This window comes from Antedon bifida, chromosome 5 (genome assembly GCF_963402885.1).
Source record: "Antedon bifida chromosome 5, ecAntBifi1.1, whole genome shotgun sequence".
Taxonomy (NCBI): domain Eukaryota; kingdom Metazoa; phylum Echinodermata; class Crinoidea; order Comatulida; family Antedonidae; genus Antedon; species Antedon bifida.
This window is the reverse complement of record NC_136230.1, coordinates 3,374,494-3,398,879: the sequence shown is the minus strand read 5'-3', so window position 1 is coordinate 3,398,879 and position 24,386 is coordinate 3,374,494. Positions and strand designations below refer to the sequence as shown.

The following is a 24,386-nucleotide window of genomic DNA, read 5'->3' as shown; positions in this document are numbered from 1 at the left end:
AATAAATGATGAACCAAAATTTAAAGAGAAAAAGGGGGCGTCTTACCTTGACAGTCTAATGGAATTCCATCCCAAGTGCCATTATCAAGACACATTCGTAGGTTGTCTCCAGATGTCTGCCTGTAACCCTCTGAGCATTGCACCTGGCATTGTGTTTGGTATGGCTGTGGTTGGCTTGCATCACATCCTTGGATTAGTCCATTTTCAGGGGAGGGGAACATCGGACACAAATTCGCTAAAAGAGAAACATAAGGCATGAAATAAAGTAGAGTTCTTAGGTTCAAATCCAGTCTACAATTTCAAGAACAATACAAAATTGATTTATTTTTCTAATATATGAACAATGTTGTACTGGAGCTGTACTGTAGCTTGGTGGTTGCCTTTCAATCCCAAGGTCCAGGGTTCAATCCTCACCTAGTACAAGGGTTTTAACTTACAGTATGACTCTTTCAACTTCACTCCCTAAGCCTCAATTGATACTTAGTTTATAAGCACGATAAATTATAAAATAGTTTATCATGTAAATGGCAATATTGTGCTCAATGTTGGATGCATATGAAATAAAAAAAGAATAATAATAAAATATACCTCCACATCCAGGCATGTCTCCCGTCCAATCGAAAATGTTGTTATTTCCATCAAAGAGTTCACAAGTCCTGATTCTGGAACCTGTTAGAAGGAAACCGGTCTCACAGGCAAACTGACATGAAGTACCGTAATGATTGTTACACTGACCAATCATGAGGCCATGTTCAAATGAAGGATGTTCTGAGCACCTGTGAACTAGAAAGAAATTACAACAATATCATTAGTTTGTGTAAAATGATCTAAACTACACTATATTATACTATAGTTTAACAACAAAAAGTGTGATGTGCCCAAATATGGTAGTGATATGCTTAAATATGGTAGTGATATGACATCATCATGTACATTTTTTTTTTGTCACATAAGTTTGATAGTGTAGACAGAGCTTTATGAATTGTTGGGACACTTTCATGTTGTTTGTGGCCTTGGGCTTTGTATAATATTCTATACAAAAAGAGGTAAATCTAGAGAATACTGTATTAGGCTAGTCAATCTAGCAAAAAAAACAGCCCAAAGTGAAACAAATTGCAAACAGAGATTTTTTTTTTTTTAATGGTCATATATGATGAGGAGATGAAAATTTGAGCATCACACCTCTGTCACTCATCCCGAAGGTATGCAAATTAGCTTAAATATGCAAATTAGGGTGAAATTACAGGGTAACCATATCTCAAAAACTACTAGTCCGAGAGAGTTGATTTTTTTACTGATTTATTCAAAATGTATATATTTATATTTACTCTAATGAAACATTTTACGAAAAAATGACCGGAAGTACAACATTTGACCTTCGACCCCATTTCTCAATGTTTGCATATACAATGTGACTAAAATGTCTGTAGAGACTTTATTTTGCCCTCAAATGACCCAGACATAGGTTCCTAATAGCCAGCATAGGACCACTTTGTAATTCCCAAAATTACACCTTTGTCACACACCTCGAAAGTATGCAAATTAGTAGTACAATTTAAATAAAATATGCAAATAAGGGAAAAAAATTACAGTTGTCCTATATCTCGAAAACAACACACAGCCGTATTCAGAATGTACATATTTCTATTTGCTCCAATGAAACATTTTACAAAAAATTGACCGGAAGTATGACATTTGACCCTCGACCCCATTTCTCAATATTGCATATATAATGAAACTAAAATGTCTGTAGAGACTTTGTTTTGCCCTCAAATGACTCAGATACAGGTTTATAATAGCCAACATAGAACTGTTTAGTAAATCTCAAAATCACACCTGTATCACTCACCTCCAAAGTATGCAAATTATTAGTACAAGTTACATAAAATATGCAAATTAGGGGGTGAAATTACAGGTTCCTATATATCGAAAACTACTAAGACTAGAGAGTTGATTTTTTCAATAACTTGTTCAAAATGTACATATTTATATTCGCTCTAATAAAACATTTTACGAAAAAATGACCGGAAATACAACAATTGACCCTCGACCCCATTTATCAATGTTTGCATACATAATGCGACTAAAATGTCTGTAGAGACTTTGTTTTGGACTCAAATAACTCTGATACATGTTTCCTATAGTCAGCATAGGACCGCTTTGTAATTCCCAAAATCACGCCTTCGTCATGCACCTCAAAATTATGCTAATTAGTAGTACAAATTACATGATATATGCAAATAAGGGGGTGAATAAATAAATAAATTACAGTCTTCCCATATCTCGAAAACGATTAATGCTAGAGAGTTGATTTTTTCACAGCCGTACATGTACATATTTCTATTTGCTCCAATGAAACATTTTACAAAAAATTGACCGGAAGTATGACATTTGACCCTCGAGACAACTGGTGCTGACCGGGGTTCAATTAGACCGATCCCTGGTTAGCGACGAAGGCGTATCTCTTTACTTCGGTTTGGGTTTTTTTTGGCATGGTTGGAATTCCCTTTTTTCATATTAGTTTATGTACAGCGCTTAGAGGTTTCACAACATTAGGCGCTATATAAATCCAGGATATTAATATTATTATTATTATTTCTCAATATTTGCATATAATGCAACTAAAATGTATGTACAGACTTTGTTTTGGCCTCAAATGACTCGGATACAGGTTTTATATAGCCAGTATAAGTCAAGCACCCCGAAAGTATGCAAATTAGTAGTACAAGCTATATGAAATACGCAAATTACAGTGAATTGCCTTATGTATGTCGAAAACGCTAATGACCGATAGAGATATGGCAACTTTCTTGTACTACTAATTTGCATACTTTCAAGCGAAGTAACAGAGGTGTGATTTTGAGAATTACTAAACAGTTCTATGCTGGCTATAGAAAACCTGTCTCTGGGTCATTTGAGGCCAAAACAAAGTCTGTACAGACATTTTAGTTGCATTATGAAAATATTGAGAAATAGATTTGAGGGTCAAATGTCATAATTCCGACAATTTTTGCGTAAAATGTTTCATTAGAGCGAATATAAATATGTACATTCTGAATCAACTCTGAATTCAAATCAACTCTCTAGCATTAATGGTTTTCGAGATATGGGAAGACGGTAATTTCACTCCTAATTTGCATATTTCATGTAACTTGTACTAATAATTTGCATACTTTCAAGGTGTGTGACAAAATTGTGATTTTGGGAATTACAAAGCGGTCCTATGCTGACGATAGGAAAACTGTATCCGAGTCATTTGAGTAAAAAAAAACTATCTACAGACATTATAGTTGCATTATGTATGCAAACATTGATAAATAGGGTCAAGGGTCAATTGTTGTATTTCCGATCATTTTTTCGTAAAATGTTTCATTAGAGCAAATATAAATATTCTGAACAAGTTTTTGAAAAAATCAACTCTCTACCAATAGCGGTTTTCGATACATATAGGAACCTGTAATTTCACCCCCTAATTTGCATATTTCATGTAACTTGTACTAATAATTTGCATACTTTGAAGGTGAGTGATACAGGTGTGATTTTAAGATTTACTAAACATTCCTATGTTGGCTATTAGAAACCTGTATCCGAGTCATTCGAGGGCAAAACAAAGTCTCTACAGACATTTTAGTTTCCTTGTAAATTATATATATGCAATATTGAGAAATGGGGTCGAGGGTCAAATGTCATACTTCCGGGCATTTTTTTGTAAAATGTCTCATTACAGCAAATATAAATATACATATTTTAAATATTTTAGTGAAAAAATCACTCTAGCATTAGCGGTTTTCGAGATATGGCAACGCTGTAATTTCACTCCCTAATTTGCATATTTAATATTACTTGTACTACTAATTTGCATACTTTCGAGGTGCGTGACGAAGGTGTGATTTTGGGAATTATAATACAGTTCTATGGTGGGTATTGAAAAACAATATCCAAGTCATTGAGTCCAAAAAAAGTCTCTACAGACATTTTAATCACATATTTATGTAAATATTGAGAAACGGGGTCAAGGGTCAAAATCTGGTACTTCCGGACATTTTTTTGTAAAATGTCTCATTAGAGCAAATATAAATATATATATTCTGAACCAGACTGTGCAAAAACGAATTCTCTACGATTAGTAGTTTTTAAGATATGGTAACCCTGTAATTTCACCCTAATTTGCATATTTAAGCTAATTTGCATGAGTGTCAGAGGTGTGATGCTCAAAAAATAATCACCTTATCATATGTAACCATTTAAAAAAACAAAATCTCTGTTTGCAATTTGTTTCACTCAAAATGCTAGATTGACTAGCCTATATGTATAGTATAGTAATTATAACATTTTTTTTTCCTGATGAATATTATGTTTGTGATAGCCATCGCTATTTAAATTTTACTTTTAAATTTTTCTTTTTAAAAATGTGTGTTTGTTTTTCCCCCCTCAATATTTACCACAGGAAAATGGAGAATGTTTTTACTTACCTGTTACTTCAACAATAAAGCGGCAAGATGCATTCTTGCCCTTGGAGTCGGTAGCAGACAAAACGATTGTGTGGTTCCCTTCAGAGAGCCGTTCTCCATTTGGCTTTGAAGATGTGACATTTAACCTCTCACCATTTTCATCAAAGCTGTCTGGAATCACCCATAATGCTTCAGCTATTGTTTCATTGCGACTGGCAACAACATTGATATTGTCTGGACACTGCCCCAGCTTTGGAGCAGTTGGATCTGAAATGAAAAAGAATACCAGAAGTTGGAAGGTCTGTAAAATATATTGCTAAATGAGTTGTCCAAATTTTAAAAGTACACTAAACCAAAATTACAAATTGTTGGGGCAGCAATCTGTATCAATTTGGCCTAAAATAAGTTTTGTTTCCTAAGTCCTACCTAGCAAAAATGCAGAGTCTTATTCATATAACATTTACTGTACCTTATAAGGGGATTTCATTCTGGGAATACAGTAAAACCCCTCCTTTAGGACACCCCTATCAGAGAACAAGATTTCAATCTATTCTAAGCACTTTGATGGTTTTGTTTAAAACGAACGAGGGGCAATATATATTTTAACACTATGGCTAACATCTATTAAGGGGACACTTCTATTAAGGGGACACGTTGTTGGATCTTGAAAGTATCACCTTCTACTAATAGCGGCATGCGTCTGAAAAAGCCAGACTATATACAGTACCTTGACAGACATGTTCATCATCCATATTACTCCACTGGCCACTGGCTCCACAGACATGTACGGCTTCACCTTGCAGTTCATAGTTCTCAACACAACTAAAGGTGCATTCATCGTTGTAGCGCCCTCCAGCAGTGGTACAGTTGGCAGGAATTATCATGCCATATGTAAATGCTGGTATTGCTCTGCACGTTTGAACTTTGCACAAGAAGAAAACAAAATGAATATGTTACTAGATTTCTAATAATTAAGGGGTAAGGTAAATACGGTAGAACCATATTAAGGGGACATCTTGGGAATCAACAAAGGTGTTATTTAAAATATTATTTTTAATAACATTGTATTACATTTTTGGTTGATCATTTTTCTTGAGAAAATCCATCAATAATGTTGGTAAAGCTCAAAATAACATCAATGAAATGACACCATCTACTAAACGCCCTGCAAATACTTTCTACTGAACACTTTCTTCTAAACACCCTGCAAACAGGGAATTAAATTAGCACAACTTACTTTCACATTGAATAAGTGAGCCAGTCCATTCGCCGCTTATTCCGCATGTTTGCCGGTCAGATCCGCTGACTTTGTTGTAGCCTTTCTGGCAAATGTACTGGCATTCGGTGTGTAGAATGTAAGGAGCGGAACAGGCAGCTTTGAGCACATGTTGTGGAGCTTCAACTTCAGGGCAAATAACATCTAATTAAACAAGTATTAAAACCAACTGAAATAATTTCATCTCTTGAATACTTTTCTAAATTAATAATTAGTAATTCTTCACTTCTGTAATTAAATGTTATTTTATATTTTGTTTCTGGATGTTATTTGTTTTTGTGCATTTAACACTTTTCTTGACATTTTTTATATTTTATTGGTTCTCATTAATAATGAAAATTCATTATTCAACACACTGTGACGCACTGTGTTTGGACGTTGGATTATCAATCATGAGGTCGTGATTCAAATCTAACTCTCGACGCATTGCTTGTATCCTTAGGCAAGGCACTTTACCTACATTTGCCTCTCTCCACCCAGGTGTTTAAAATGGGAACCCGGATAGATCAAAACACAACTTTGCGCTGATTACTAGCTGCATTATGGGAGTATGTTTCCATACATGTTTGATACAAAAAATGACCGGGGTAATAATGCTTGTAAAACACCTTTGATCATGATTACTCATGAAAAGGGCGCTATATAAATGTGGTATTATTATTATGAAGTTAATTCATAATTCAAAGATCTATTAAACTCACTAGAACAACTTGGCTGTTGACCTGTCCAGATAGGCTGACCATTTTGTAGAGCACATGTCCGATTACTATCACCGCCAACCATATAATACCCTTCATTGCAAACAATTTCACACGACGTTCCAAGATGGTTGCCACAATCTACGCCACCAAGATGTCCGTGGATAGGAGCAAGTAATGTTTTACAACGTCGAACTGTAGAGAAAACGAGTTATTTGTACCGTAATATGGTTCGTATACAAAAGATGTGTAATTAAATTAAATTATTAATAGACTAGAACCCCTCCTTTTGGACACTCTCAATTAAGGGACAATTGGTTTGGTACCAAAAGTGTCCCAGACATGGTTTGCTAGAACTCTAATTCATTGAAATATAGTTGAAAACTCTTCCTCTACCATTGGAAACACATTCAGAATACAACATTTCTGGAAAAACACATATTAAGCTCTGTCTACACGATAAAACTTAAGGATATTATGATGTCATATCACTACCATATTTGGGTATATCACTTCCATATTTGGGCACATCACACTTTTTTTGTCAAACTAGTTTGATAGTGTAGACAGAGCTTTAGACCAGTCCAATATTATTGGGAGAAGTTGACTAGTACTACATACCTTCCACAATTACGCCAAAAGTACAGGTAGCTTTATTTTCTGATGCATCTATTGCTGTGTATGTTATCAGCCGTTCTCCTTCCCCCAATGTAATAGGCGGTGTTGCATCATACGTCATGTTCACGTCATTTGAGTTATCTGTGGCAATTGGTACCTGCCATGTCACCTTCATTGTATCTTCGCCATGGGGTGTGGTAACTGTGATGTTTTGTGGGCAAGTGTTTCCAAACGTTGGAGTTTCGACATCTTAAAGACGTTAACAAATATATATTTAATTGAAATGAGATGATGAGAAATAATTTATTCCTGCTAACAAAATAATAATTGGAGAGACACGCCCTTTGGCGATAGTTGTCTTTGATAGCTCTTGTCTCTCCTTGGTGCTCCCTTGAAAGGAATAAATAAAATAATAATGCACAGATCATCAAAATCATTTCTTTTAAAAAGAATAATTCAATTGTTTGTTAGTTACTGTACAAAATATAGTAGTGGCACTGTGGCATGGTAGTTGATATGCTTGCTTACCAATCCCAGGGCCCTTGGTTCAAATCATATCATATCAATGTTCTGACTGCAATTTCAGCACCACTACCAAATCCTCATGAGACTTGGTTTAGAAAGGATGGTTTTCAATCTTGAATTTGGCAGATCATTTGCTTGCTATTGGATTGTGTGAGCAAAAAATAATCTTCACCGCAAAAAAACAACTATATATTATATATACAAACATTGACTTCATTACCCTTACCTATGCATTTGCTATCTTCAAAGGCACTGCTCCAAGTACCATCCTCCAGGCAAAGGTGAGTCCTAGATCCTGATAAATCATAGCCACTAGAGCAGCCTAGCCCACAAATCTGATGAAATTGCACACTTTGCAATGAACAAGTACTGGGAGAATATGCTCCATTGGCAGGTGGGGTGAGGCGTGGACAATGCACAACTGGAAATAGAGTTAAGTTCTGTCTAGACTATCAAACTTTATGTGACATAAAAATGTGATGTGCCCATATATGGACATGATGATGTCATATCACTACCATATTTGGTCATATCACTACCATATTTGGTCATATCACTACCATATTTGGTCATATCACTACCATATTTGGGCACATCACACTTTTTTTGTCAAACTTGTTTGATAATGTAGACAGAGCTTTATAGGAATAAATAATAAAGGAGGAATGTCAAAATCATTCTACTGCAGTTACTGTAGTAACTAAATCACTCATTAAGCTTGTTGTGTGTAACCATACTTCTACAATGAAATCACACGTTACTTCAGTAAAAAATCTAGGTACTGCAGAAGAGTAATGTTGCAGAACAAAAAGATCAAAATTCATACCTTGACAGGTAAGTGGATCACCCTCCCATCCACTTACTCCACATGTCTGGGTCGCATTGCCACTGATTTGTGATGTACCGGTCCCGCACTTGAAAGTACAACTGGTGTTATACTCGTACGGTGGCAGGCAATCCGCGATATACACGTTTGGATGTAGAATGGGCACTGGACACTTTACAACTAGTAGGAAATAATACAAATCTTGATTCATTTAAAAACATATTTCATTTTTAAAGATGTATTGTCCCCCAAAAACATGTAAATTGAAAATTAATAAATCAGACTTTAAATACGTTCCTGCCATTTTGCAGTTTTATTTATTCACTTCTGTAAAAAAAAAAACCCCAAAAAATTATTTCACTTATAAAAAGACAAAAGGAACCAAAAACCATTGATTTTTGTCCAAAGCAAATAAACTATTATGTGACATTAAAATACTGTAGCATATAAAAATAAATTTGAAAAAAAAACCAATATCTTTAATAAACATCATATAAAGTATGTAAGTCTAGAATAATAAAATAAAAATGGGGTAAAGGAATTTTGTAATTATTATAATTAGCATTATGGGATCATGTCAACATTTTGTTTACTGTTTGTGCAATTATTTAGCAAGCTTAGCTGTATTTTGTTTGTGTTATTATGATACATACTGTTTGATACAATGACTGATTGCACAAACTACATTGTAACAGTCCAAAATCATGTTATTGCAGTACAAAAAATGCAGTAGAATAATTGTCACGACCCCTAAAGCTCTGCCTACACTATTAAACTTTATGTGACAACAAAAATGTGATGTGCCCATGTGATGGACATGATAATGTCATATCACTACTATATTTGGACATATCACTATCATATTCGGCACACATCACACTTTTTTGTCACACTAGTTTGATAGTGCAGACAGAGCTTAAGAGACAAAGCTACATACTTTGACATGGATCATTCAAACTGATATTCCATTCTCCGTTAGGTTTGCAGTCGATTTCCGGGATAAGGATGTCGTAGCCAATATCACAATCCACTTGGCAAGAGTCATACGGAAAACGGTCGCAGTTGTATACATTTCCATTTTCAAATGTTTCAGGACACCGTACAGCTGGTAAAGGATAATTGAAAATATTCCTGTTAAAAAGGTGTGTTGTTGTGAGAGATGAGGTGACTTGGGGTTCTGATGAGTGGGTAATGTGTTCTGGAGAGCAGGTTGGGGTGTTACTATGGTGAGAGGTCGGGGTGCTACTATGGTGAGAGGTCAGGTGTTACTATAGTGAGAGGTCGGGGTGTTACTATGGTGAGAAGTCAGGGTGGTAAAATGATGAGAGGGCAGGTTTTTCTGTGAGAAATAAGCTAAGAGCGAGTGTTACCTGAAGATACAACCATTTGATGATGTGGTAATGTACAAGATAATTACGACATCGGGTTTGTGACCCCTATGGGTGTGCCTTAATAAAGTGTTCAATTGATAAACGTTACCTCCATCGCAGATATTATCATTCTCAGGTGTCAAATCTATCCCATTGGCACATGCACACGTACGATCTCCGCCAGGAAGAGGTAAACACAGGTTACTGCAGTTACCATTTTGCACGGAGCAAGCTGTAGTACCTGCAAGGAAGACGTATACAAATCTTAGAAGCACACCTGGATATTGAAGCACACCTGTATATCAAAAGCACACCTGGATAATAACAAGCAGACCTGGATATTGGAAGCAAACCTGGATATTGAAAGCACACCTGGATATTGAAGCACACCTAAATATCGGAAACACACCTGGATATCGGAAACACACCTGGATATTGAAAGCACCCCTGGATAATGGAAGCAAACCTAGATATTTTAAGCACACCTAGATATTTTAAGCACACCTGGATATCAGAAGCCCACCTGGATAATGGAAGCACACCTGGATATCAGAAGCACACCTGGATATCGGAAACACACTGGATATTGGAAGCACCTGGATATTGTAAGCACACCTGGATATTGTAAGCACACCTGGATATTGTAAGCACACCTGGATATTGTAAGCACACCTGGATATTGTGAGCACACCTGGATATTGGAAGCACACCTGGATATTGTAAGCACACCTGGATATAAGAAGCCCACCTGGATATCGGAAGCACAACTATCTTCCCAACTGCTTCACACATGCACACAATGACTTAAAATGGTTTTCTGTATTACCTATATAAAATACTTCAATCAAATTTTCAAAACGCATACCTTCTCTTGTTAATCTGCTATTGTAAAGTGATATATCATTGATTTTAGTAAAGCCTTTGAATCCAAATGATGTTCCATTAGTATCTATATCAGTTTTTTGAACCGTCATCACCATACCAGCGGCCCAATTACTCCAGTAAATGTTGTTTTCATCCGACGTCAATCCAAACAAATGGTTTTCTTTTGAACTACCCAAGTCGATCAAAGGCTGGCGGTCCTGACCATTAAAGTTTACGCTTTCAATTTTGGACATTTTCCCATCACACCAGTACAATCGATTGGCTATTGAATGACAAAGATAAAATAAGAAGATGCTCAGAGCTCCATCAATTAATTAAATATATTAATGTATATTCATTTATGTATACTTACATTGAAAATCAAGTTCAAGTCCATTTGGCCAGACCAAACCAGAATTAACCAGAACAGTCCGGTTTGTTCCATCCATGTTTGCTTTTTCTATTTTTGGCTCAGCTCCCCAATCTGTCCAGTATATCACCCTAAATTAAAAAAGAGAAACTTCTCCATGAATTACTTCATAAACATATCAACATTAAACATCCTTTTGATTATTTCAGTAAATGTTATAATGCAAATTGAAAACAACGGATTTATTATACCCATTTACTGAATCAGCAGCAATAGCACGTGGTTTGTCAACATCTGTGTCAATGATAGTCTTACGATCCAGACCATTAAGTTGTGATACTTCTATTGTTTTCTTGGTTGAATCTGTCCAGAAAAGGAGTCTAGCTACACTGTCTACTGCTATACCATCTGCACCTAAAAATCATTTGAATAATACAGTATAGATTATGTGAAAACATTTTCATCTGATTTCGATTTAGTAATGAAATAAAGTTTATGTATTAGTGTAAACCAGTAAAATAACTTGCATGTCAAACTGCTATTTTACTGGTTTTCAATACATGAACTTAATTTAATCAGTATTATGATGATCAGCCAATCAAAGTGCTTGAAGTGCATAGGGTCAAGTTGGGGGTCGAGTTGGCTTCAACGGAACATTAAAATAGTAGTAGTGGAACAGCCTTTCTGCAACTTGGTCTACACTATCAAACTAGTTTGACAAAGAAAGTTGTGATGTTCCCAATTATGGTAGTGATATATGTCCAAATATAGTAGTGATATGACATCATCTGATGTCCATATATGGGCACATCACATTTGTTTTTCACATCAACTTTGATGGTGTAGACTGAGCTTTAAACACAATGGGACGTTTACTTTTTCTTTGCTTCCATAAAACATGCGTATAGTCATGAATCTGGTGTAAAGAGTTCCTTACTTTCCACTCCTCTACGTGCAACAATCTCTCGCATCGTTCCATCTAGTTTAGCTCGGTTGATACTTCCAGATTCCACGTCTGTCCAGTACACCATTTTATCAACTGGATCGAAATCAATTGCAACAGGATTCGACATCATTCCCAACGGAAGAGCTGTGTAACCATTAGTGGCGCCACCAAGACTTACTTGGAAAATCGCATGCAGGTACGTGTCGGCCAAAAGAATAAAATTATCGTCCATAATATCTATCAAAAATTTAAACAAAAATTTTTAGTGCTTTTTGACATTTTAAAATGATTGAGATGCATAACTATAATCCATTGTAGAATGCAAAAGTACTCTGGGATCTCTCAGATGCAATGAATAAAAGGGGAAGAGAGAGAGGTGTGGGGGAGGGGCTTCTAAGGTTTTAGGAATTCCACTATCTTAAAAATAAATCATGGATAAGCTCTATTGTAAAATTTACTTTTAAAATAAAACACAGATTTTGCAACACATCAGGACCACAACTATTTTACGAGGGTGGTCCATCCAGCCGAAGCTCATCATAGGGACCCTCACAAAAATACATGACGAGACATAAACATGCAAAACAATAAAAATTAAATTAAAATAAATACAGTTTATAAAGATAAAATAAAGCACAAACAATTTAGAATCAAAAAATAAATGAATTAAATTGGCCCTCTCAGAAGAAAAGATAGGAAAAAGGAAGCAACTAAACAAGAAGATGGTTCTTGAGCAGAAATTTGAAGGAAGAGTAAGATGAAGCAAGTCGGATGATGACACTTTCGGAATTCAACAAAGTAAAATAGATGCGTCTCCACTGAATAGGGTTAGTCTTAGTGTCATAATACACAATATTAAGTTTCACAGTAAAAAAGGATTTCTATCACTCTCCCCTCATGTCACTGGGTCTGTTGTAACTGGGAGCAGGCTGGTTGCTCTGTACTTTCCCTCTGGACATTTGCTCCATGGAATATTTTCCCCCATTTCAGACCATTTCCCCCATAGGACATTTTCCCATCACAGCATATATTTTATCATTATTCAAACAAATTGCAAACAAATGTTTTTGAAGAGTTCATATAGTACCTGTGACACATGTTTTGCCATCTGTATGTATCCTATATCCAGTGCTACAGTCACATGTGTAGCCTTGTGCATCAGATGACGGTAAACACAGATGTTGGCAGCCACCATTTTCATCCAAGCAACTTGGTCCCGTATAATCTGAAACAAGACATATGATATTGATAATACAATGAGACATTTAATTTAATTCAACATTATTTAACCACGGATGCCAACACATAATTGTTCTAATTCCCTGAGGCTGAAAATGATTGTGCAAAATAAAAACTCTTTTGTAACAAACCTGTTGCGTCTGTCGGTTGTCTTGACGGTGAATATGTTTTTATTCCGTATGCTATCCCATCATGCAGCAGGCTCTTTTGTTCCCGCCCACTTTCAAATTCAATTGCATGAACTCCGGTATTCTCGTTCCATTCCGTAAAAAGTAAATAATCCTAAAAAAGAAAATGGTTTCAAAGCTACAATGGTGGTCAAAACCATCAATATCAATTTACAGAAATCCAAATACAGTATATGTATGGTTATTATTAATTGGTAAAATCTACAATTTACGATACCTGATAAATATCCATGTCAAAGAAATGAGCTGCGGGCTTTGCAAACACAAGTTTCCTATTAGAGCCATCATAATCCACACTTTCTATTTTACTACTACTACGATCACCGAAGAACAACCTGCAAAATTTAAAAAATAATAATGATATAAGATAATGATTTTAAACCATGGTTATGACGCTCGAGAGGTCACTAGTTTGACCTGTCTGAGGCATTTTATCAAATGATCAATTCAACTATTTTACACATTGTCTCAGTTAAAAACTGTATTATATTGGATATACACAATTATACACTACATCTACTAAATAAATTGCTAAACTAAAGCTCTGTCTACACATCAAACTAGTTTCACAAAAAAGTGTGATGTGCACGAATATGGTAGTGATGTGCCCAAATATGGTAGTGATATGACATCATATCTATATATGGGCACATCACATTTTTTTCTCACATAAAGTTTGATAGTGTAGACAGAGCTTTAGAATAAGTGAGTGGCCAAGCAGTTACGACAGTGGAACCGTAATTACGTAGCCATAACATCGGCAAGGGTTCGAGGCCCACTCGCTCCATGGTTCTGGTGGTAGAACGAGTCTTCTCGGATAAGGACTATAAACCGTAGGTCCAGTGTACACATAGCTCATGTGCACTTTAAAAAACCTAGTATATCTTTCGAGACAAGTAGGGGGTTACCCCGGTGTACTAGTCCACACAAACACAGCCACTGTCTCACACAGCCACTGTGCAATTGGGACTGGACCATTTTTAGAGGTGTTTACCACCTGTTGGTCCCTATCCTTTGAATAAATAAAAATAAATAAAAATTATTTTCATATCTTGAGAAAAAAGTGTCTACCTTTTACTGGCGAAGTCTATAGTGAGGCCATTTGGTGATACCAATGGTGTTGATACTATCACCTGCCTATGGCTACCGTCCAAAAAGGATCGTTCAATCTGTGCTGGTTCTCCAAATTCAGTCCAAAATAAAAACTTTGCACTGATATAAATGAAAAGAAAAAACAGTGATAAAATCAATCGCGGTGTAGATTTGACTATGATTATGACTAAAGTTCATACACGCTGGTATATTAACTGTGCTGTAAGCTTGCTTAAACCAATTAATATGATTTACAAAATGTTATGTAAAATACAGTACAACCCCTTGGAACACCCAAAATATTTGGGGAAAGTCCCCTTGGACTTGTATCAGTACAGGAAATGGTGTAAAATGTATGCTGAGATACCAATCCCAAGGTTCAAGGCAGGTCATCATCTCAGGATTATCCCCCAAAAACATGAAAAATGAAGATTAATAAAATCAGACTTTGAATAGGCCATTTTGTAGTTTTAACAAGTTAATCACTGAAAAAAAAGTTTTCACTTATAAAATGACAAAATAAACGGTTAAATTCAACCAAAACAGACTATTTTTTGCTTTAAATTGCAGTTTTTTCAGGTAAATCATTTTTTTAGATCAAATTTTTGGTCAAAGTGAAGAATTATTATATGACATTAAAATGGCATATTCAACAAAAAATATATACAAAAATCATTTTTTGAGGGGGACTATATATATCTTATGGTTGGTTTATGACAATATATTCCAATTATATCTATAGCAGTTTCATAAATTACCTTTCACGAGGATCTATAGCGATACTTCTCGGAGAGATGACATCTGTATCTAGAAGAATTTTACGACTAGTGCCCTCGTAACGAGAAACTGCGATACGGTTCATGGCGTAGTCAGTCATGTAAAGGTTTTTACTTATCCAATCCACTGCAATGCCTGTTGGAAGAGAACAATTTTAAGCTCTGTCTACACTATCAAACTAGTTTGAAAATGTGCCCAAATATCGTAGTGATATGCCCAAATATCATAGTGATATGCCCAAATATGGTAGTGACATGACATCATCATGTCCATATATGGGCACATCAAATTTTTTTGTGTCACAAAGTTTGATAGTGTAGACAGAGCAACAGACCTTTTCATCGATATGTGGTTTTTTTTCAGAGGCAAACAGCATTTTTTGGGAACTGTTTTATCTGCTGTAGTTGTATTAATAAATATCTTCTGATTTATATGAATTAGACCAATAAAAAGATGAATTGAACATCTACAAAATTTTTAAAAAATCAATTTATTTAACATAGGGGAATCAATAACATGGAAACTATGACAGAATTTCATGGTGATAATCACAGTTTTGGACTCCAAAGATGTTCTAGTGTGAGAATAAAATAAACAGAAAGTGATAGAAGATTAAATTTTATTTCTCTTATACAAATATGTATATCTGGCAAGCATCCAGTAAAAACTAACCTTCAACGCTGCCCACACCGCCCATGATGGTGTTAGTATTGGACCCATGGGTAAGTCTCACCGACATCACACGCCTTAACTCTGCGTCCGAGTAAAACAACAGTTTCTCCTCGGAGTCTAATTGAAGAGCAACAATGTGCGTTTGATTCTGTAGAAAGCACGGAGCACTGAAGTCAGCTGGTAGCGGTAGATCGGGAAAGTTGCCAGGAATGCCGCACAAACTGTTACTCTTAGAGAAAATAATTTGTGGTGAACTTAACCCAATTTCTCCTGATAAAATAAAAGTATGGCATTATTAAATTCAATATCAATATCTTCTGAATTTGTATAGTATATCTTTTTTTTGTATATTTCATGCCAATTTCAAATGAAACAGTACTTACGTTTCTTGCACTTTCCATCAAAGAATTCATATCCTTCTTTGCAGAGACATTTATAGCCATCTGGACCAGGATCAGTAACACAAATCTGATTACATGGCTTGCTGGCACAAGGAGCTAAAAATGAATACATTAATGATTTATGGGTAAGTATTTTCCAAACAAGGCCTCAACCTCAACATAAAATGTTATCAACATTGCGACAGTGTCGATGTCAAAGATTGTCAAGTCCGTAGCCAGGGGGTTCGTAGGGTTGAAAGAACTCCCTTTTTTCTAAAAGTGCCCTTTCAAACTAGAGACCAGCAGAAAAAGTAATAGTTAGGCCTAACTTATATCAAATTCTTCTAGGTAGGCCTAAATCTTTCTTTTCTTCAGTTGTTTAGGCTTGCACATCAACAATGTAAACCCACAAAAGTGGCTTACCCACCAGAACAAAATACATTTAAACCTATAATCTTATAAGTAATGTAATAAATACATACATGTTCCATTAGGTTGGTTTTCGTTGCCAAAAACCATGATTCCATACGGACGTGAACCAAGATTCAGGGCGAAGTAGTGAGACTTCTCTTCGATGTTCACACATCGTAGATAATTTCGCCAATCAGTAACAAATAAGTAATTCTGCAAATATAAAATAAATATCCTTCATACAGGGTTAAGTTTTAAATATCGATATATTGGGAATCCGCAATTTGGTATCAGGTGGGATATACTGTAGCCAGCTTTCATTTCGGGAAAATATACGAACATTGAATCAATCAAACACTGTCCCTATAATAAGCGGAAGGGTGTGTATTACACTTTATGCGCAGACTAAATTTTAAATAATTACTTGGTCCGCCTATCATCCAAAAAATTCGCTATTAAAATACACTGTACTATAAATAAAACTTTCTTCATAAAAATGAACCAACTTAAATCACTCAAGGCTAGCTGTCTAAAGATGACACTACATCTCTGCCCAGATTGTTTATCATTACTATGAAGAAATATTCTCCTTGTAGGATTGTTCTATTAGTTTTGTTTTGTTATAAATATTATATTTTGGCAAATTTCCAAGGATAACCAAAATCAAATTCATTCACTATCCTTCTTAATGATGGCAATCCTGTTCACAAGAACAACATATACACAAAGATGCTCTACATAAACAAGTCTTTGAGAGCGGAGTTGTAAATTGTCATTAGACAAAATTCTGACATGACAGGACTTGAACCCAGGACCTTTGGATTTGAAGCCAAGACAGAGCTGAATACTCACTTGAAAGACTGTAAGATCAAAGAAGTGTGCAGTGCTTGAAGCTATTTCAATAATTGTTGTGAGATTGTTGCCGTTCAGGTCTGTGCTTTTTATCTTACTGAATGCAACGTTCACATCTGTCCAATATAGTCTACAAAAAAATGTTTGTAAAAAATTTTGTTTGCAAAAAAATGTGAAAAAGCGACTTATTATTAATGTTGAAAGTTAAGGCCAATTTACACAGACGAGCGGTAACGGTAAGCGGAAAACTGTGCAGCTTGTCCCCCCGAAAAATCTGTTTCTATCCTGTGCATTTCCGCTCAACCGCCCATCTGCTCCGCGTTTTGTGTGAATGGTCATAAGGAATAAGATAGATTTTATATTTGTATTACCGATCATCTGTGTAAATTGGCCTTTAATGTTATTTATTTAGTCTATCAGGTTAAAATCTTTTTAATGAATTTGTCCATACTAACACATGGTGAAAATTGTTTTTAAATCTTATATTTGCTTTATTACAGTATATCTTGTAGTACAGTATACTGTGTAGGCTTTCTAATGTAGTCAAAAACGCAATGTATTAGACAACATAGAAACAATGCCTGCTGGTATGTTAGCTGTGTATAGCCAAGCAATCTCAAACAACAATATGTTTAAGCGTTTCCTCAATTTGCAACCACATGGGGCCATTTTGTATCTGACTGTTTCCGTTTAAAGCTCTTTTATTCTCTTCATTAAAGTACTAACACAAAATAGACAGAATTCCTGTTGTAAAGGAAATATTAGGAATGCTTGGATGATTGCTACTAAACTGTTAATTAGGCTGAAAGAACATTAGGCCTGAAGCCTATACTAGGCAAATTCGTTTGCATGAATCGAAAGTGCCAGCTATACACATATATATTCATTTTTCCATCTTCCAAATCTCTCTCTATGCGTATAAGCCGATGCTTTTGATTCGTGCGAACAAATTCGCCTAGTTGAAAATCGGCTTAACAGGCTTGTTTGAAACAAAATTCTTATAATACACTCATATAAAAAGGAGCAACCACAATTAATACAGACATTTGAGAGCTGTCATCAGTGGCAGGCGGATAATGGATTTTGAAATAAGGCCGCTAGTGAGGTGGGCAGCGAGGGCCTAAAAATTGCTGAACTTAACATAAACATCCTATATCTTTTGCACTGTCATTTTAATAATTTAGGAAGGTGGGTTACTTGGCAAAATAACCTAGAGTTTGCGTGAGTTTGCAAACAAGAGTTTGCGTGAGTTTGCAAACAAACATTTGGCAATGTAAACTGGCTTTGTATTGTTCTAAAACTTTAGAACTTGTATTGTTTTTTTTTAAAACATATTGCTTAAATATTGAAAACTTGCAAGCTTACCGGTCTGTCGCAAAATCAATCGTCAAACCGTTTGGAAAAAAGAGATCATCATCGACTAAAACAACTCGATCATCACCGGCTAAAGTTGACCTTTCAACTTTCTGGTCTCCTGAACCCCAGTCTGTCCAAAACAGGTAACTGTGTTAAATAAATACAAAATGTGCATGAGATTAAACTTTTGATGATATATAGTATGATTGTCTGTTAAAGCTCTGTCTACACTATCAAACTTTGTGACAAAAAAATGTGATGTGCCCATATATGGTCATGATGATGACATATCACCATATTTAAACCATATTTGGGCACATCACACTTTTTTTGTCAAACTAGTTTAGTTTGATAGTGTAGACAGAGCCTTAGATTTCTTAACTGGGAAGTGTGTGGGCAGGTAGGTTGGTGAGGGAGTGGAGTGGATGGGGGAGGAGAGTTTGGAGGGTGGGGTGGGTCAAAAAGTATATTTCTCAGAACTTTAGCTTCGTCTCAGGTGAATAAAAAGTGTGATTTAAAGATATACTTAACTTATTTTTATTTCTTAATCAGAGCTATATATTATAAAAATATTTTTTTCCTTTGTTGCAAATTAATAAATTCTCTATTCTTTTAGTTTTAAATCCATTAATTTATTTATTTGTTCAAAATTGACATTAAATGTTATTCCATCTGTCAGTGTTTATATAATTATTAGTGTACTTTAGATGTCATGGTATATTGATTTCACAGGTTGTACTACTTATTTTTAGAAGGTACTGGTACTGTATATTATTATTAATTTTAATTGCCATTTATTAATTATTCAACAAACATTATATATAGCTATAGGCCTATATTTTATTGATAAACAACCTTTTAAGTATGTATGAATAACTATTAATAATTAATTAACTAGAAAGAATTATAGAAGTGTAATGCAGGATAAGTATAATACTTAGCTAGCTAGTAGAGTATTAGGCAGAGCCTACCCCATCCCCACTAGCTACTCTTCTAGACACCACCGTTCTACCATGCCTCACTACCTACTTAGAATAGAATAGGCCTACCTACCTATAGACCTGTCCTAGTAGTATATTGTAACCAATTCAAGCAACCTGTAGCTATAATGAGCAAGGATCAATCAAGCCTCTAGGCCCAAGGCAATAATAAAGGGTATACATTAAACAACTTTTATATCAAATCCTATCTTTAACCGCAATTTAAACTAAACAAAACAATCTAACCACAAGATTCATTTCATGCATCGCGCCACGTTCCGACTGACTCACTCGACCAATCGCAAGAGGGTACGACACGTGGAGCTACTGCAAATTCGGGGATTCCCCTTTGTAAATTGTCACACGCCCTCTAGTTTTAATTTGATAAAAAACTTTATCGGTATGCACAAAAAGTATCAGATTACATCATCATATAATTATAGATATTTATTAATATGAACGCGAATATTACAAGTATCAATGGTATTAAAAAAAATGAAAACAATTTTTGACTGGTTTAAAATGAGGGTAGCTACAAAGGTTACGCGCAGTTAGATCTGTATTTTATAGTCCTTTTTTAGATTAGGCTTTGATGATACTTGTAACTTACCCTTTATGTGGATGAGTTGCGATACCCCTTGGCTTCGACAATCCAGTATCAATTAATATCGCTATATTACTAGCATAATAATCTGTAACAACAATCCAATTGTAAGTTTCATCTACCCAGTACAGCGTCTTCGCTAGCCAGTCAACTGCGATTCCTTCAACCGAAGACGAAGTGCCCTGATAGATGGACGATGCTGTAGCAGCGTCGCCAAGGCCGCCTTTCATAATCCGTTTTTGCCCACTATCACTCCAGAAGACGGTTCGTTCTTCAAAGTCATTGGTAACAGCTATCCAATGGGCTGGCTTGTTAGTATAGTAATAGCGTGTTGATATAGAACTAGATGAAATGTAATCGTTAGGATCAGCCGGTAAGCTTTGTAACTTGGCAGTGCTGTCTTTGAGTCTGAGTTCAGTCCACACCAGTCGAGGCCATGGTTCCTCTTCGCAAGTGGCTAAGAATTAAGGGCAAAACATTATTACAAACTTCAAAAGAATTATTTGAAAAAGCGCAACCAACCAAATGATCGTGATCATATGCCCTATACGTTACAATGGATATCGATCGATATTCACGACTATAATTCTAATTTGTTTCATTTGGAGGTTCAGACCTAAAGCCAAATTGGCTTAATGCAATCTCCACACACATTTTTTTTATCATTTATATTAAAAAAAAGAAAAATGTATGTATTGTGTTATATTTATGTGTGAAATAAAATCTGAAACTGAACTGAAACAGTTCTTTGTAGAGTGTTCTATATTTCGTGGTGTATAATAATAATGATTGAAACATAATTCAAATATCTTATTGAGAATAATAATAATAGCCTGGATTTATATAGCGCCTAATGTTGTGAAACCTCAAAGCGCTGAAAATTATTACCCCAGTCATTTTTTTGGATCAAACACGTATGGAAACATACTCTCATAATGCAGCTAGTAATCAGCGCAAAGTTGTGTCTTGATCTAACCGGGTTCCCATTTATACACCTGGGTGGAGAGAGGCAAACGTAAAATAGACCCCTCCTTTGAGACATTTCAGAGACATATCCCTTATTACACTTTGCTGCATGTGAAACGACTCAGGGGGACAATCCCTGTTAAGGGTACTTTTAGGGGTTATGTTATCTCTACTACCCTATATCGGTGGGCCTTAAAACGATAATGATAAAACAGCAATTTAGAAATTTATATATTAGTATTTAACCACAGATTTGAAGACCAGAAGGCATAATGGGAGAATTGATTATGTCATTGGATAGTTCACGTCCGTTTCGCAGCAAGTTTTGTTTCCGGAGTTCAAGATCTTACAGCCAAGGATAAATATTATAAGTTCTTTCATTAACTTCATAAAAATATGTTTTAATATACATTTGGAATGTATTTAAAACTGTAAAGTCGAAGCGCGCGTACAAGTTGGACGACTTAAAATTGTAAATGTATGATGTTCATCAAGGCTTGAACGCGCGAGTACATAATTTCACGAGTGTTTGCACGCGCGCGTACAAATTAGCAAACGCGCGCGTACAAACTATACCAAATTACATCAGTTTTTTAACTCGCGCGTACAACTGTAAGATTTTCATCATTTTTTTAACTCGCGCGTTTAACTTTAAATAGACATGAACATTAAAGAAATTGGTAAATCGTCAAGGAAAGGCTATCTATATCACTAAATACCATCATTTTCATTTTCGCATTTGGAATAACTAAATTATGATAAATTAAGCGCGCTTATAGATAAAAAGAAAGTAGGTCAGAATACAAGAGTCAGTAGAGTCCCATCGGCTTCCTTCAAACTGCTTGCGATTCATGGATTCTAAATTGTTCGAAAATTTGAGAATCAACAAATTCGATTTACCCGATCAGTCAAATCAATTATCGATCACATTGTGGCCACTTAATCGATATAAAACTATTGTAACATTGTAAGCATATGAGGTCGGCCCTGAGTGCCATATTACGTAACTATTGAGACAGTACTGTACAGTCGAAAAACATCGTGTAATCTCACAACTGAAAGTTTACATGACCACGTCGTTAACTTTGGAAACTGAGGAAATCTATCACAACATCTACAATGATGTTGTCAGTTGCAAAGCTTATGAATATTCATGAATATATTGATGTTGTCAGTTGCAAAGCTTATGAATATTCATGAATATAATTGATGTTGTCAGTTGCAAAGCTTATTATGAATATTTATGAATATGTTGATGCTATCAGTTGCAAAGCTTATGAATATTCATGAATATATTAAAGTTGTCAGTTGCAAAGCTTATGAATATTCATGAATATATTGATGTTGTCAGTTGCAAAGCTTATTATGAATATTCATGAATATGTTGATGCTATCACTGTTGCAAAGCTTAAGAATATTCATGAATATATTGTAGTTGTCAGTTGCAAAGCTTATGAATATTCATGAATATATTGCAGTATACCCTGAATATTATAAGTACTTGACCATGATCACCTCGTCAGCTTTAGATTGGGGAAAACTACCACAACATTACAATGATGTTGTCAGTTGCAAAGCTTATGAATATTCATGATTATATTGACGTTGTCAGTTACAAAGCTTATGAATATTCATGAATATATTGCAGTATATCCTGAATATCCTGAATATTATATAAGTACTTTAACTTTAATTTGGTTCATTACATGCAACAAGGAAACGTTTTATTATTGTTTTGTGATGATAATACAATCTTCCTACTACCATAATACCACATTGTTTTGACCGTACCCACCTTTAGGTTTGGCCTATAAAACTTAATCACATCGGGACAGATTGAATTTTCCACTTTAGAGATTAGCAAGAAAAAATCGTTGCTTAATAACCATTGTCTAAACCCTCTGATTACAAACACAGGATGCATTAACCGGGTGTTGATAACGTTACATTATCTGGGTATTATGACTCAATATGACAGGTAAATTGTTCAGATAATGAGTCACATTTGCATTGTAAATGTGTCCAGACCAACATACTTAAGTGCTTTTAACTATTTAGATGTTGAATGGAAGCTCAGGACATCATATCAGGGTATTCAAATACTAATATTATACGAATTGTATTTAAAATATGAAATCGAACGATACAACCTATCTTGCCTAAGCCTGACGGTAATTTCTGTTTAACTTCTAAATCAGGCACTAAAACTATACTCGGGATTTTTTATTTTACCCTCGCTAGACAATGCACGCGTGTATTATGCGTGTACCAATATTGTTAGGCACTGGTCGAAAGGTATAGTATTAGTAAACCTATATCGTTGATGCACACAGTGTGTTAAAAGCCAAATCGAAAACAGCATACGTGACGCGGTTATATAGAATTAAAACAAGTCCAGTCGTACGTCTTATCATAGAGTAATTACTCCATATTATCACAAAAACATATTATGCTTAATAGTTTAAATAATAGCACATTGTCGTAGCATTAGAATATACAAAAGCTTACCTTTCGAAAGTAAATATAGGCCTAGGATTAGTACAAGAAAATGATCCCAGGACATATTGGCACCCAGCAGCAGCGACGTAAAAACAATTGATCTAGTAGCCTCTGCTTTGATTGAATAAGAATACGCCTCCTACTACAGTGATCTGCTTCCCGAAGATTACAATTGTTTTCTATTTCCTGCCTGTTGGTTCCCGGATCAAAATACGACAGTGTAAGCTCTGGATTAGCCCATGGGCTTAATTTGATAACATTGGTATTTTCTTTTACTATGTGTTTTTATTAATATTTCTTATGATTTCCTCAAATGAAATATAAAACATTTTTGTTTCATTTTTGCCAATTTTAATAATCAAAGGGAGATTGTATGGTGATCTTTTCCAGAGGCGGGCGAGTTAACTTCCCTCTCGGAGACGCAGA

The 24,386-nt window shown here is 35.3% G+C and overlaps 1 protein-coding gene across 2 annotated transcripts in view; it reads right to left on the bottom strand.

Moving 5' to 3' along the window:
* Nucleotides 1-24,166, bottom strand: part of LOC144842857 (uncharacterized) — a 33,709-nt gene extending 9,543 nt beyond the window's left edge. For both annotated transcript variants that reach the window (XM_078699409.1, XM_078699410.1), the window contains exons 1-27: nucleotides 23,970-24,166; nucleotides 20,502-20,952; nucleotides 18,921-19,058; nucleotides 17,556-17,685; nucleotides 16,775-16,916; nucleotides 16,296-16,409; nucleotides 15,913-16,182; nucleotides 15,222-15,375; nucleotides 14,443-14,583; nucleotides 13,589-13,706; nucleotides 13,315-13,465; nucleotides 13,032-13,169; nucleotides 11,936-12,181; nucleotides 11,250-11,412; nucleotides 11,002-11,129; nucleotides 10,630-10,911; nucleotides 9,874-10,005; nucleotides 9,332-9,499; nucleotides 8,395-8,574; nucleotides 7,795-7,989; nucleotides 7,047-7,292; nucleotides 6,429-6,620; nucleotides 5,689-5,871; nucleotides 5,179-5,373; nucleotides 4,473-4,718; nucleotides 589-783; nucleotides 47-235 (exon numbers count right to left, since the gene is read on the bottom strand). In XM_078699409.1, the coding sequence (XP_078555535.1) occupies nucleotides 47-235; nucleotides 589-783; nucleotides 4,473-4,718; nucleotides 5,179-5,373; nucleotides 5,689-5,871; nucleotides 6,429-6,620; nucleotides 7,047-7,292; nucleotides 7,795-7,989; nucleotides 8,395-8,574; nucleotides 9,332-9,499; nucleotides 9,874-10,005; nucleotides 10,630-10,911; nucleotides 11,002-11,129; nucleotides 11,250-11,412; nucleotides 11,936-12,181; nucleotides 13,032-13,169; nucleotides 13,315-13,465; nucleotides 13,589-13,706; nucleotides 14,443-14,583; nucleotides 15,222-15,375; nucleotides 15,913-16,182; nucleotides 16,296-16,409; nucleotides 16,775-16,916; nucleotides 17,556-17,685; nucleotides 18,921-19,058; nucleotides 20,502-20,952; nucleotides 23,970-24,024 (4,942 nt within the window). In that variant the 5' untranslated portion in view covers nucleotides 24,025-24,166. The remainder of the gene's footprint in view (nucleotides 1-46; nucleotides 236-588; nucleotides 784-4,472; nucleotides 4,719-5,178; nucleotides 5,374-5,688; nucleotides 5,872-6,428; nucleotides 6,621-7,046; nucleotides 7,293-7,794; nucleotides 7,990-8,394; nucleotides 8,575-9,331; nucleotides 9,500-9,873; nucleotides 10,006-10,629; nucleotides 10,912-11,001; nucleotides 11,130-11,249; nucleotides 11,413-11,935; nucleotides 12,182-13,031; nucleotides 13,170-13,314; nucleotides 13,466-13,588; nucleotides 13,707-14,442; nucleotides 14,584-15,221; nucleotides 15,376-15,912; nucleotides 16,183-16,295; nucleotides 16,410-16,774; nucleotides 16,917-17,555; nucleotides 17,686-18,920; nucleotides 19,059-20,501; nucleotides 20,953-23,969) is intronic.
* Between the last annotated feature and the right edge of the window lie 220 nt (nucleotides 24,167-24,386).